Below are 15,739 nucleotides of genomic sequence, written 5' to 3' on the forward strand. Positions count from 1 at the left end.
TATATTACTCATTGTACCATATCGCTGCCTTTCTTATATTCTGTTGTTTATAACTGTGAAATTATTCCTTGGTATGCCCAAAACTCAAATAAAAATAGTATTATAAAATGAGAGTAGATTTTTACAGCTCTTGCAGTAATTCTCAACCATTTTAATTTCATGGACCCCCAGTTTGACATGCATTACGCTACAGACCCCCTTTTAATGGCATTTCTATCTCTGGGACCCCAATTTATATTGAGAAAATCAATTTAATCAATCAATTAATTTATCTCTGAGAGTGTACAAATGAGTGTACATTTATACACTCTCTGAGATACAGGTCCATATGGGTCCATTTGGTTACTGACTATCTGTCATTTAGCTGGGGACCCCCTGGAACTCCCTCAAGGATCCCTGGGGGTCCCCAGACCCCACTTTGCGAACCAATGCAGTAGACAATGAAAGATTGTAAGGGGGATGAAATTGCCTACAGTACTTTGAAATGGGATGCTTGTTAAATTAGCCAAATGAAAATAAACTATGCAAATCACATTACTCACAGAACATCTAATCTAAATTAAAACCAGCAATGTAGTGATAAACACAGTTTTAAGCCATGGAGCAAATTTGATTGCTTTACAGCAAGTCCTCTGTATAAATACTCTGTATATGCACAGTATACTTTGCTTTGTCCAACCAACCTTTCCTCCATCTGCATGATACACCTTCTCATCTGCATTGAGGAGCTTGGCCAGACCAAAGTCAGTGATCTTCACATGTTGAGGAGTCTTCACCAGGACATTCCTGGCTGCCAGGTCACGGTGGACCAGGTGGCGCTCCTCCAGGTAGTTCATACCCTGATGTCAAACAAAGGTGAAATTACAAATGAACAGAAGGGAACGGTGCTTGTGTTCAGTGGTCTGTTAATCAGGCTGGACTCTGCTGTGGAGTCACTTCCAGGGCCGCTGATGGGGGGGGGGGGGGGGGCAAAGGGTACTGTTGCCCCCCCTCCTGGAAAGGGGGGGCCCTGCGGTGGGGGGGTCCCCGTTGAACGGGACTCGGGAGCAGTCTAGTTTGTGTAGGAAAGATTTGAGTGACCGTGAAAGAACTTTCTCCCAAGGTAGGATTAAGACATCATACTTTATATAAACCCTATTATATTAAGCCTAAACGGTCCGTGTAGAACTGTTTTTAACATTTTTTTTACTTAAAAAAATAATAATTTCCCGTGAAAAAACGTATTTTTCGGCCCACACAAAACCGAGGGGGGCCCACGTGGGCCTGGTCACTTCTTGTGACTCATGTAAGTCAGATCTGAAATGGACCTCATCTTTCATCAGTGCTTGCTAGTGATTACATATCCTGGGTCTACACTGCGTTCCATTTTTCAGTAGCACAAAGTTAATTGAAACGACTACTTTCAGGGCTTAATTTGTACCGGGCCCGGAGCTGGCCGGAGCCGAGCTCCGGTACCTGCCTGCTGGGCTCCGGGAAATCTGGAAGGTGCTCCGTCACTTCAAATTTAGGCTATTCATCATTAATTCAACTTTCATAGGTTCCCTCAATTCAATGGAAAAGGGCCATGAATTAAATGAAACCAAGTTACATTTGTAAATCGCAACCATTTAAACACTTTATTATTCGCTGTTAGGAAAATGGTTGCGAAACTTATACCCGTGAGCCAGGTGATCTGACTCTGCAAATTACCCCCTCATGACAAAGTAGTTTTAGTGTTTACATCTAGTTGTAGTGTTTACAACTAGATGAGAGGACACGTGGAAATATCCTTATGGACCCCAAGAGAGAGAGTGAGAGAGAGAGAGGAAAAAACATCATGACACAGGATCAGGTAAACATGTGTTCTCTCTCTTCTTACCAAGTCCGATGTCAGTAAATATAAACAGTAACGTTATGCGCATGATCTCTCTCTCTAGTCTGTCTGTGTTGTCAACCGAGCTGGCAGTGCGTATCTGTCTGTGTTCTGTGACTTTGTGCCTGACAAAAGTAAAAGTGACAGGATCAGAATATTGAAGCCCGCCACGTTATTAACACATGGGAAGCCAAGGTTTCTAACATTTCTAGCTGTTGCTGCTGCCACCGTTCACTCAATTTTGAAGAGCCTCGGAAGCTTCGTGCGTGTGCACGTGAGTGTCCACTGACGATTGAGGAAGAAAATCCATTTGTTTACAAACGCTCGCGAAACTAAAATCCAAACCGGGGCCGACCATTGCGGTAAAGTGTCGCTGTGAAAACAATCAGATCTCTGCTTCCCTGGCGTTCTTTGCACCTCATTCATAGATAAAGCCCTTTTTATGTTTCAGCCTAGAATGGAAATCAATGCAGCCTAGTCGCGTCATTTTCTCTCTCTGCGAGCCACGGTGTGACGTATGGACTAGGGTCTTTCACAGGGAACACAACAAGCGTGCAGCACGCTGCACAGTTAACCCTTTGTTGTCTCGTTGAGGAACGAGACAACTCCTTTTGGCAGAGCGACCTCTAGTGGCCTTATCTCGTTACTGAACGAGTTTGGCCCCTTGGGTGTTAATGGTGAATGGTTCCATACCTTGGCTATCTGCACACACCAGTTGAGAAGGTGCTGAGAGCCAATGTTGTCCTTGTTCTCCTTGACATAGTCCAGCAGGCAGCCATAGGGCATGAGCTGAGTGACCAGCTGCACCGTGGAGGTCAGGCAGATCCCCAGCAGACGACACACATGGGGGTGATCCACACTGGCCATCACATAGGCCTCCTGTGGGGGAGAACGACCAGAAGCATCAGCTTAACTGACCACCTAACATCTAGGCCTCCCATAGTAATAAAGTACTTTGTAGTCCACATTCATATCGTCGCTGTTGGGTGGAAAACGTGTACCGTATGTCCAAAACTTTTTGCATTCCAATGTATCCAATGTCTTGTGAATATTAATTATTCACAACCTATTATACATTTAATTGGTTAAATATTTATAAAACCAAAAGACAGAGTTAACTACTTTCTCTTTCAGAAAGTTTCAAATCTTTAAGGTTACAATGTGTCACAACTTGCTACTTTTGTGCAACAATGTTGTACAATGAAGTACTGTCCAGTAGGCCATTAATTAATGAAATGTAATATGGCCAATTGGCTTATTTAACCAGCTTCCGTATTATGAATGAGCAATACTAGCCTAATACACAATACTCTTTCCTTGTGTCGGTAATGGACAACAGTTATTTTCAGAACACTACCATACTGTATGCCAAACTCTTGTCTTCAGTGAGTTAATCTCATTTCCTTACAGACAGATCTGAAGGTCTCTGTCAAGAAAACTGACACATTACTCATTTAAGGGGAAATAAGGGGTCATTAGTTCTAAATAGACATGCATGTGCTATGAGTTAGAGGAAACATGACACTAAAGTAACATCTGGCTTGAAATAATTGCCATTCACAATATACCAACTCAATGGTATTATACCTATATATTCTACTATGAATATTGCACCTACAGTCTTATTTGAAGAAAATAAAAAATAACAGATATTTAGGACAGGAAACAGGGAGAGAGAGACAGGGAATGAGACGCAGCAAAGGCTGTTGGGCTTTGCTCCGTGTCACAAATTCTTCTTCTTCTTCTTTCGTGTATCATCGTCCTTGATGATTGGTTGACGACATTTTATTTCACAAGATTTCTTGTTACTTACGTAGGGGAGGCCATGAGGTGGCTGTCGTCTTCACCCTCTTGCTGACGTCGGCCTAAGCAGGGTTTGAACCACTCAACCTTCCGCATGAAGGGCACATGCACTAACCACTGCGTCAATGTCGCGCCCCTCACAAATTATTCTCTGGTACAGTACATCCACTGTAACTTCTCCAAAAGCTGGGGAGTAAGTGATCCTACAGTAGGCAACTATTTACTTTAATTCCCACAGTTGGTAGTAGCTGCGACAGTGAGCTCACACTCAAAAGAACAACCCACACTGTATGAAACAATGAACTCACATCCAGAATCTCCTTGTTTGCTTTTGGTGATGTGGCCTCTCGCAGAACCTTGATGGCCACAGGGATCTTCACGTCCTCTCCCTCTGGAACCCACAGCCCCTACACGCACACACACACACACGCACACACACATACACACACACAGTTTGTCATTTCATAGGCTACAGTATTATAAGTACTACATACACAAATCTGAAAGTACCCATAAGCAACTTTAAAATGACATATTTTACTTTTGCATGCATGCATACAGTCACATACAGTCATAAAGATTAACCATATCCACAACTTTCCAAACTTTCCATGTCTGCTGTTAACCTGAAGTGTCCCGCAAATAATGCTACAGTAAATTCTGGCGGAAACAGGTGGATACAGTACACACTCTTGTTGTTTTCTCCAAATGAATCTGTTATTATACAAATTTCCAATTGACTCCTCACAAGTCCCTGTTACTGCTAACCCTGTAGTTGGTCACGTGTCACCTCTCATACACATACTGTAAAGTCAAGTCGCCAGATGCTTTCTTTCAACCGCCAGCGAGGAGTTTCACCAGTCAGGCATACACATGCGGAGGAACATGTTATCCTTAGTTCTGCCCACTGAACAGGCACCCGACGAACCTGTAGGAGTTACTGGTGCAGCGAGGAAGAACACCCTCCTAAAATGGCTAATTGTATTCGTTGGAATGCAGAGCCAAGCTCGAGAGACCTTGGAGAATTTGAACCCCAGTTTCTTGCACCACCAGAATGCCTTATTATACTACGTAAATGTACCTAACCTGTATTGTACCATATTCATCTGTGCATTTAGTACTCTATTATTTGCTATTCTGTTCAATTTTCTCTGCTTTGGCACAACCCAATACTAATCATTATATGCTAATAAAGCTTACACTGAACTCTGCAAACAGTCATAAGGATCCACACACAATGCACACGCACGCACGCACAAACACACACACACACACACACACACGCACGCACACGCACACGCAAGCACACACACACACACACACACACACACACACACACACACACACACACACACACACACACACACACACACACACACACACAGTACACACACTGTAATGTGTAAACACATGCACAGGCACGGACGCACGAACGCACGCACGCACGAACGCACGCACGCACGCACGCACGCACGCACGCACCCACGCACGCACGCACGCACACACACACACACACACACACAAAAATTAAGTGGTTCCCAAACCTTTTAACTCTAAGACCCAAAAGGAAAATAATTGTTTGCCCAGGACCCAAACTAGTGAAAATAGCAGATCTACAAGCTCTTGCAGACCCATACAAATGTATCCGCAACCCAAACATGGGTCCCCGACCCACTGTTTGGGAAACAGTGCTGTAAAGTGTAAACATGCACATGCATGCACTCGTGCGCTCCCGGCACACAACCACTGAAAGTGAGATTGGATTGACTGATGCATGATGTGGTGTGCTAGAAATCTGACTTTTAATTGAAAAATGGACACCAGATGTAGATGTGGGATAGCATTGAGGGGTGTTGGTTCACTGCTTCACTGCAGCTCGGCAACACAGGAGAGAAGATGGGACCTTTCAGAACAAAGTGATTACCCATTTAGAATTATTAGGCCTAGAATTATTGCTTTAACTATTGAGAAATAGCAGATATACAAGCTCACAGCGGGGTCTGTGGCCAAATACATATCATTTTGGGGGTCCTTGACATGAAGAAGCTTGGGCACCACTGACAGAAACATAGGTTTTAAAAAAAACCTTAGAAGGATTTAGAAGACACTTATACAATACAACTTCAAAAATAGCAGATCTACAAGCTCACAGCCGCGCTGTGAGCTTGTATATCTGCTATTTTTTAATAGTTAAAGCATAAAATAATGGTTAGAAGTGGTTCCAATCTAAACTAAAGCGACACAGATTTGCGTTCAGGCCTTAAATGGCTTTAATACCGTCGACACGTAGTTACCTTGTAAACTGTACCGAAGGCCCCTGATCCCAGCACTTTGATCTTCTTAAACTCCGTCTCCTTCAGAATCCTCAGCAGAGCCTGATTGGGCGCCTCTCCGCTTGGGGTCAAAGGTTCAACCAACTGAAAAAAAGATCAGCATGCTTCTATCAAGTAACGGCAAGGCATTTTGGCAGTTTAATGAGACGGACATACTGTAGCATAATGTATTACAGAACCTGGTATACATATGGAGTGGATTTTAAAGATTTCTGACAATGACGTCAAATTCTGGTTAGCGAGGTCGATTCTGCACTAATCCAGCCTAAAGCTGAATTTTGTTAACAAAGTATTATCTTTATACCTTTCTATATTTGTTTTAATTGATTTACATGTATTGTAATGTATACAATTTGTTATTATTGATGTTTATTTTATTCTACTGTTGTTTCTTTATGGTTGTATTTTATATTGCTATTGTAAAATCCCTTTGTGACCCTGTTTCAAAAAGCACTTCATAAATAAAGTTAATTATTTTATTTAATATTATCAGGCTTTAGACATGCAAACCCACATGTAGGCATGGGCATGCATCCAAGCCAAAAAAGCCAACTCTCAGTTGGTTTGTTCCTCTTCTCACCTCTCTCTCTTGGAGAAGCCTGCGCGTGGTCCTCTTCCTCTTGATGTGGCGACGGCGTAGCAACACAAACACGGAGAGGCCTGCGATGACGAAAGCCAGCAGCCCACCGACCACACCGGCCGCGATCAGAGACAAGCCAGATTGGCTGAAAGACAAAAAGAGGTACTTAACTGATTGATACAGATATTACACAGTAGAAGTAAACAGCAGACGTATCCACTTGTGCCCTACATAATTAATTGTATATTAAATAGCAAACATAGCCTACAACCTGTGGCATAGCAACATGTGAGATTGTAGATTGGCAATTTATCATTATTTTTTAACTTGTAAATTTGAAAAAGAAAAAAAAAACAGGGATACCACATTAATGTAGTTAAATACATTGGAGTAGACTGTCTGAGAGTATATCATTTGTCTCTTGCACAAATTGAGATTTTAATCTAATTTATGCAATCTCAGTCTACCCCTAAGTACCATTAGTGACAGGAGTCATTTGCTCACTTTTTCTGGCAGCCTTTCAGTCCAGGGCCATTGCATCTGTAAACAAATGTGCACATGGTCAGAAAATATGACTGGATGTTTGCATATTTTATCCAGGCGGTGAAATGGCACATGCTAGTATTATTAGTGTGAACCAGTGGTTCCCAAACCTTTTAGGTTGAGACCCAAAAGAGAAATTAGACGTTTGCCCGGGAACCAAACTAGTGAAAACAGCAGATCTACAAGCTCACAAGCTTGTAGATCGGATATTTTCACTACTTCTTAAACATTTGTTTTCTAATTTATGGCATTTCTTTTCTTATATTTATTCATGAAATCATATTGCATTTGTTTAAATAATGAAAGATTTAGCTTTTTTGGGAAATGTTTTTTGAAAATGTTTTGAAATAATAATAATGAAAAACAAAATGTAGGAAATAAAAATTAAGGGACCCATAAAAACATGTTCATGACCCACAAATGGGTCCCGAGCCAGTGCTTGGGAAACAGTGGGCTGAAAGATACGCGCCGCTCACCCTTGGGTGCAGTTTTTATGGCACAGCTGGCACACATTCATCGGATCTGCGTATTTCCAGACGAGAGTGTCTCCTTCCCCCGGAACACCTTTGGGACAACGTGACACACAAAACAATCCATCCTTGAAGTTGGCACACTTTGTGCAATTTCCAGGACCCTGAGAAGTAGAGACAGATATACTGACAGTTAGTTCTCCTGAGACATTCCCACGTTAACAATATCAGACAGACTGCATTCTAGGGGTACAATTATGAATCCAGTGACAGACAGAGCTTCTTGTAGACGGCCCTACTGGATTAATTTCTTAAAACATGTAGCATTCACTTTACACCCAAAGTGTTTGGCAACAAATAGAGTGACCATAAACACTTCAGTTGTGACAGTGTTTATGCGGACCAATAGACAATTGAGCATGCTGCTATTGTTTATTTATAGTAGTAGACACACGCACAGGAGCATTGCAGGTCTCTGTTCCGTTGAGGGGCTGACACTCTGAGTTACACGCCATGCAGGTTTTATTCACTATCACCTCACGTGGCTCTCTGCAGAAAGAAAGAAAGAAAGAAAGAAAGAAAGAAAGAAAGAAAGAAAGAAAGAAAGAAAGAAAACATGTTTTAAAATAAAATGAACCCTAGCATCCCTATTCTGGGCATTTCATAATAGGAGAACATTGGGCAAAAATGTAGGATCTATAAGGTCACAACACGTCGCAACATGATGTGTTGTGAGCTTAAGTTCTGCTATTTCCGGCAAAGAGATTTGGTGTAGAGGGAGACATCGCACCCTGCTGTGCACCTCCTATCAAAAAAATTATAATAATCGCACCTCCTATCAAACACGACACCTGTGCATATCTCCTTGTATGGGTCGTTCTGTCCGTGACATCAGCTGTGGTGATGTCGGTCTCTGCGTACTTTCTATGACGTTAGTCTTGTACTAAGGACATAGGGACAGTACTAAGGACATAGGGACAGTACTACGGACATTAGGGACAGTACTACGGACATAGGGACAGTACTATGGACATAGGGACAGTACTATGGACATAGGGACATAGGGACATAGGGACGGACACAAAAAGCCAGACGTAGGAGCGGTTAGCTCAAAAAAGGAAAGGGCCCAAGTATACAGATGCCTTGGGGACTCCGGTCAACTAAGTACTGTACATAAGGTAAATGGTTAAACTTGACAGACTCTGGTATTGCTGGCATAAATACAGATGGGTTTCTAGCTTTGTGAGGTTATTGTATCGTATGTTGTGTATAATGTCTAGGTGGGCTGCCTGAATTTCCCTCTGGGGATCAATACATCGATCTTATCTCGTGTGAGGATATTGATTGCCAGGTCATGGTCCTGACTGTTTTATGTGATACAGTATTTTACATGCTTTTTATATGTGCTTTTTAACCTTTTTTTTTTTTTAACTAGTTATGCTTTTCACCTTTTAACATGCCCAGGAGTGGCTAAATCTGTCACATTTACCGGCACATCACAGAATAGTGATGTTAACCACATTCTACTCTACATGTGTCTAGTGTCTAAAGACAACTTGTTGTGATTTTGTGACTTGTGAGACAACATGTCCTTCACTGAACTATATAGGGTTTAAGTGGTTAAAATAATACATTAAATGAAAGGTTACATTTGAAGTGAAATCTTTGATCCCTCTTTTTGAGGGCAGACGTTAAAGTGTAAGCATGGCAACATTCAATGTTTGACAGAGATCTCCTAAGATAAACAGTTGGGAGTGTGTGTGTGTGCCATTCCTACTCTGATGTTTGTCTTCTCAAGACCGGGGTTTAACTACAATATATTCACTAAGGCATGACTTCATGGACTCGATAGCAAGCTCTCTATCTCAGTTTCCATCATCAGCCGGAAACAGCCCACATGAAAATAGGGCTTCTAAGGAGTTAACTGTAAACACATAGCATGTGATCAGACTGTTTATTTGTCTACAATGACGAAAATTGCCTTTTCTAATCTTTACAAAGGGAGTGAAACACAGATTCCTTCCTCACCCCTCCAGGATGTTGCAGGAGTCAACACAGCTCCCATCTCGGCTGTAGTCCCGGCATGCTAAACACATGGCCGGGCCAGGGCCCCAGCAGCTATCCTTGGTGCACTTCCTGTCACACGTCTTGTTCTGCTCAACTGCAAACAAACACATAAACAACCTCAGTTAGAAATCTTTATATTTTATGAGCTCATGTTTTGAGTAGGATTAAATCTGGCTTCTGCGATGATCTGTGATCACACAACAAGGGCTGTTCCCCTTATGGTCAAATAATCGATTTATTGGTCGACCAACACTTTATTTATTTTTTCAAACTTTGTTTATTTGATTTTCAAATGAAGCATTTAAGGCAATGAAGTGGTACAATAATAAGAGTAGCAGCTTCTTTTGTACAAACATCAAATATACAACAGTGGTATAAGGATTGCAATTTTCTGGTCGACCAACACTTTAAAATGATGAGTGCATCTCTTGTAAACTTTAGATATAACCAGTTTATAGGCCAATAGCCAGGAGCCATTATGAAATCAACATTAGAAATATTCTGTCCAATTCTGGTCTCTGCATGTTATTATGTGTCAAACACAGTATTAAAGATTTGTCAGTTGAATTAACTAATTATTGAGTCCACAAATGTTATTTAGTCGACTAAGAATGTATTTAGTCGAGGACATTCAACTGTGTTGTCTATAAGAGATGTACTGTAATGTAACTTACTGCAGGAGGTGTTTTTTGCGCTTCCAATCTCCTTGAAACCTTGGCTTTCTGACTTAAAGATGGCTTTCCAGTGGCGTTTCTTGGTGTAGCAGAGGTTGCTGTTTCGGGTGATTAGCACGTCCCCATCACTGATCTCTTTCATTGAACGCAGACCCAGGTGGCTGATGCCCAAAGTGACGATCGCCAGACTATGGTGACCACTGTTAGACACATAACATAACATAACATAACATAACATAAGAGTATACCGATTATTCCAGAGCATTTACCAATACATTGGATGATATTTTGGTGGATATTGAATTGATTGTGCTTCCACAGCAAGTGGAAGCTTTTCAACAGCGAGTCTACCGTTTAGTCCTCCCACGAATGACCTCCAGGTTCTCAAAGGGAGAGAGTGAGTCCATTGTCCCTGGCCAAGACTGAATTAGTAGGAAGCCTATGAGAAGGTACAATATTTTAACCGGGGTTACAAAACTATTGTGTGAATTCTTGAAAACAATTCAGTCAAGTAGAAACGTTCAGGAATTCAATTGTGCTTACCTGTAATTTCTTTAACGGTCTTAAACACATCCAACTGGGCAGGGTCCATCTTTGGTGTGTTCGTAAATGAATCCCTGTAAATAAAAAGAGTTTATGACATAATATTGACATCTAGTGAGTCTTAGTTCTCCACCGCACCGCATTGAACGGTGAGCGTTGGAAAGCGTCTGTTGTCGAGAATCTGCTGTTGAATGGGCGGTGTGTAAACTTTCTAGTCGGGTCGGAAGTTGTAAGGAACCAAGAACCGTCTTTTCGACAAGCTTTCGACTGTTGGGTAGTAGAGGGCTGGCAGAGAGGAGATAAAACTCTCTGGTTTAGCAGATATAGGGACCTTTTCTAAAATGTGGTACATTTATTCAGGCTAAATACAGCGCATATCCAACAAGCCCACAAGCTCACAAGCTTGTAGATCGGCTATTTTTGGCTAAAGTTCTCAGAATAAGGACACTAGGGTTCAAGTGGAGAAAAACGTTTCTATGATTTGGAGGACCCCCATAGTAATTCTGAGGACCCCCTAGGGGTCCTGGAACCCCTGTTGAAGACCCTTGCTGTTAAGCTTACTGCCACTCACCCAGCAAAAGATGTAGAGATGAATGCGATGTTCCCGTTGATGATGGTGCAGTTTCTAAAAGACTCAATGTTGGAGGCATTGATGGACAGCGAGTGAATCAGTTTTCCCATTCCAAGCCCATTGCAAACTGGAACCCAAACAACAGCACAAACAAAATGGATATCATCAACACAAGGAACATGTCTCATGTCTTTGACCTCATGAAGCTGAGCCAAGCCAAGCTCCGGATGCTTGGTTAAAGTACAGGTGCAGAAACAAATAACAAGTATGTATGGAACGCCCTACTGCTAGCCTTGAAGGAGTTACATCCCTAACTTCCTTCAAAATCGGTCTGAAAAGTCACCTACAGACGGATGCCACTCGAAACTTGTAATAAACTAAGCCCTTACTACCTCTCTTTTTCTACTGTAAATATCTTCTATTTATCTTTCTTTTCTTTTTTCCCTTTGTTATTGATGTTATCCTATGCATAGTACTGTGGTCTATACTGTGGTCTTTAGCCTGTGATGCGGACATCCCATCTTACCTCAGCAGTAGACATTTCAGACCCGGGTTCAAATCCCAGGTAGGACATATACTGTATCTCAGTGGTTCTCAACCTGTGGGTCAGGACCCCCAGGGCGGTCCCTAGATTATTTTGTCCCTTTGATTAACTTAATGTGCAAGGTTGTTTTCTCACTCAACAGAAAACAAACCAACATAAAGTTTAAGTGTATAGAGGGTATCTGCACATTTCTAGGACTTTTTAAGGACTTTTTTAATACCTCTAAAATCTAAAATTAAACATTGGCCAAATTGTCCAACATTAGAGGCAGAAATTGTGAAAATAGACGATCTACATGCTCACAACGCCTCGCAACAATAGAGCTGTGTTATACAAATGTAATGCCTCAACTCTTAGTGCTCGTCATGGTGGGGGGTCCCCAGTTAAAATATGATTATTTTGGGGGTTGAGGCCTGAAAAGGTTGAGAACCACTGCTGTATCTTACAGATTGCAGCTTTATTGCTGTTCTAAGAAGTGGCTTGAATTCCTTTTTTACCTAGTAGTGACTTCAGTGTGTCGCACACCGAAAATAGCAGATCAACAGCACGACTCGTTGTGAGCTTGAAGATCGTCCATTTCCGGTATAAGTGTAACTCAGGCTTAATGGTGACCCCTACCTTTTGGGCACAGTCCGTCACACTTTGTACACTTCCTGATGCCTCCCTCGTCCACCTCGAAGGTGTTGCCGCTGCATGTGCGCACGCAGGCATGGTCCGTCACCACGTAGTTGTCTGGGAGGAATCATAAAATCATAAATTACAAGCTGTTTACTTTAAATGCTTGAGCACATAAATTTTATCTGCATTTCTAAACATCTGAGTTGCAGTACATGCAGGAAGGACACAATCAATCCAATTGTAAGCGTTATATTGCGGCGATGTTATATGGCAGGTAATATAACACTGAACGAAACTGTGCTGCGGTCGGACTGGCCGAGTTAAATTGAAAGGGGACGGTTGTTGCATTAACACGCCACAAAACTCAATCATTTTCTTTTCCTTGTTTATCCAGTTTATAATTAAACTAAGAAGGATTGCCGCGACTGAATGTCTAACAGCCCCGAGGGACAACCTGGGCACTTGTTCAGCATTCCACAATGTGAAAGAGCCCATATTCATGCATGATAGGTTCCATATTGGGTGGGTGAAACCTCCTGGCATCCTTTCATTTCTCTCGGCTGTCAAGACAACAGCACCAGCGCATTGCCTTTATGTGTGGTAATAAACACATCAATATAGCTATAAGCAGAGTTGTTTCCTGGTAAGGGCCCAGGATAAAATAAAATAACATAACATCAAATGTTAACCACTGCATCGTCACAATTTCAAGTTCACATAATGTGAACTTGAAATTGTCAATCGGTGTCTCTGATGTGTGTTCAGGGGTGTCGCACCAAATTCTGGACCCTGGGTACAAGGATTCACTGCGGGCCCCCCATGAATGTTCTTCATAGGGGGATGGGGTTTAACCCATTTAGACTGGGAACGCATTATTACACGTTATTTATATTTTGTGCTCACTATATTATATATATATCATTATATATACAAGCTCACAGCGCGGCACCAAGTGCCGTGCTGCGAGCTTGTAGATCTGCTATTTTTTTTAAATCGTGAAAATTTCAAACTCTTTTAAGGTTTTTTGAAAAAACAGTTTCTATGTCAGTGGTTCTCAAACTTGTTTCGCGTGAAGGACCCCCAAAATGATATGTATTTGGCCACGGACCCCATCTAAAAATATTTAGTTCCAGGGACCCCCCCCCCCCCAAGAAGCAAAATTTGAGTTACAAATATTCGCTTAAAAAATACATTAAAATACAATAAAAGATTTGCACAACTTTTCAGAAATAGCAGATCTAAAAGGTTGCAGCGTGGCACTCGGTGCCGCGCTGTGAGCTTGTATATCTGCTATTTTTCAATAGCTAAAGTATAAAATAATCAAGCCCCTCCATCTTGGGCCTGGTAACTCCGTCCCACTTTCCCCCCCCCTTATGACGCCCCTGTGTGTGTTGGTCTTACGTGGGCAGCTCTTGACACAGGTGGCCCCGAAGTTGTACTTCCCATAGGGGTTGGGCACCAGCTGGTGCAGGTTGGGGTCATAGCGCATGAGGCCAGGGCAGGAGTCTTTGCAGGTGCCGTCATCCTGGAAGTCCCGGCAGGCCTGCAGCACAAACAAGAGCCATCCAGTACACTGGGACCATAACAGAGCCCCACGCTAATGATAACACTGCATTCCTTCATCTATCATGGCCTTAGATCTAGCAGTCTAGCAGCAGAAAGAGGCGATGCAGAGACTTTACAAGATATTGAATATAGATTATTAGATCACAGTAGATAGACTACTTTCGAACTTTCTAGGTCGATGTAAATTGTCCAGGCTCTTTAAGAGCGACATCTCGGAACACAAGAGTGCATCGTAGGAAATGTCACAATGTCACTGCTTCCTCACAACAACGTGAGATGATTCAGTCTTAAAACCAGCTAAGTTGGTAAAAGGAGGTACAATGGCTTCGTAGCTCGGACCAACACACAATGTGCTTTTGATCAGAACACAGCGTGCAAGGCTTCTCATAAAATACGCAATGGAAAAAGATGGGATGCCATCATGCCAACGTGTGTTTGTGTTTGCTAACAAATGAGTGTGGTTTTTGGTTTCTTTCCTCTCCCTTATTCCCCCTCCTCCTCCCCTCCTCCTTCTCCCCGCCTCCCCCTAGAACATCATGACCCCTGACCTCGTCCGGGGGCATTGCTTTCTCACCAGACAGTCGGTGGGTCTGGGTCCTGTACAGCCGGCAGCACAGTGCTCGTTGCAGCAGTCGCTGGGTGAGGGGCCCTTGCACCTCTTGGAGCATTGCTGCGCACAGTTGAGCTTTGTCACTGTAGACACAGAAACACCTCTTTCAATGGAAACCAATGACAGGCAAATGGCTTGGCCATATTCGTGCGGTGGCCGTTTTGCTATTACATCATACAAGATGATATTTGATGGATCAAGATAATAGGACAGCAACATGTGTGTGCCTTGTGTATTTATACCTTTGTAATTACAGTTTACAGTTTACAGTTTAGGCATTTAGCAGACGCTTTTAATCCAAAGCGACTAATTCATGCATATTATTTAATCTTATTCTTTAATGTAACTTTTACAATTAACGTGGGAATATGGTCACATTTGTGTCGATTTCTGATCAGTTGCTCAGACGAAGAACAAACAAACAGAGAGGAAGGAATAAATGAAGCTTATTAACTCACACGTCTGGCAGTTCTGAGGTCCTGGTGCCCAACATGAGCCGTTAAAGCAGCTGGAGTCACATCGTTGACCTGCGTCAAAAGAAAGTTGATGAAAGAACGTCTCCTCAAACCCGGCATCGCATACATCTATCAATAAATACACTGAAATCGTATTTAAGAGTTATTGCTTTGTTATCATGTTGTGAGTCAGATTAAACTCCTTACATAGAGGGTTGGCGCTAGCCTGCGGCAGCATCATGTTCGGCTTACTGTCTCCGTTCACAATATCGTACCACTGTATTGTCTCAACGTTGCACAGCCGGTTGCCTGAGAACTTTACTCCTCCTTTGAGAATTTCTGAAAAAGAGAAGTCAAATGCCACTATGAGGCCACTTTGAAAGGAAATAACATTAGAACACACACCTGTAGGGACCTGCAGGCTGTAGCCCATCTGTTTGGTTCTTTTTCAATGATATAGATAAAGCCTACTGTTCCACACAACACAGTAATTAGTGTCAAGAGAATTTC

General features: G+C 42.3%; 1 protein-coding gene across 1 annotated transcript in view; it reads right to left on the bottom strand.

Moving 5' to 3' along the window:
• egfra (epidermal growth factor receptor a (erythroblastic leukemia viral (v-erb-b) oncogene homolog, avian)) overlaps window positions 1-15,739 on the bottom strand; it is a 52,558-nt gene that overhangs the window by 9,589 nt on the left and 27,230 nt on the right. The window contains exons 4-21 of the mRNA XM_080726734.1: window positions 15,437-15,568; window positions 15,233-15,301; window positions 14,739-14,857; window positions 14,000-14,141; window positions 12,599-12,712; window positions 11,437-11,563; window positions 10,866-10,939; window positions 10,674-10,761; window positions 10,323-10,522; window positions 9,610-9,742; window positions 8,040-8,130; window positions 7,588-7,745; window positions 7,073-7,108; window positions 6,569-6,713; window positions 5,950-6,072; window positions 3,964-4,062; window positions 2,546-2,731; window positions 684-839 (exon numbers count right to left, since the gene is read on the bottom strand). Of these exons, the coding sequence (XP_080582860.1) occupies window positions 684-839; window positions 2,546-2,731; window positions 3,964-4,062; window positions 5,950-6,072; window positions 6,569-6,713; window positions 7,073-7,108; window positions 7,588-7,745; window positions 8,040-8,130; window positions 9,610-9,742; window positions 10,323-10,522; window positions 10,674-10,761; window positions 10,866-10,939; window positions 11,437-11,563; window positions 12,599-12,712; window positions 14,000-14,141; window positions 14,739-14,857; window positions 15,233-15,301; window positions 15,437-15,568 (2,192 nt within the window). The remainder of the gene's footprint in view (window positions 1-683; window positions 840-2,545; window positions 2,732-3,963; window positions 4,063-5,949; window positions 6,073-6,568; window positions 6,714-7,072; window positions 7,109-7,587; window positions 7,746-8,039; window positions 8,131-9,609; window positions 9,743-10,322; window positions 10,523-10,673; window positions 10,762-10,865; window positions 10,940-11,436; window positions 11,564-12,598; window positions 12,713-13,999; window positions 14,142-14,738; window positions 14,858-15,232; window positions 15,302-15,436; window positions 15,569-15,739) is intronic.

Source organism: Nannobrachium achirus (assembly GCF_963921795.1).
Source record: "Nannobrachium achirus genome assembly, chromosome: 5".
In the NCBI taxonomy this organism is placed as follows: Eukaryota; Metazoa; Chordata; class Actinopteri; order Myctophiformes; family Myctophidae; genus Nannobrachium; species Nannobrachium achirus.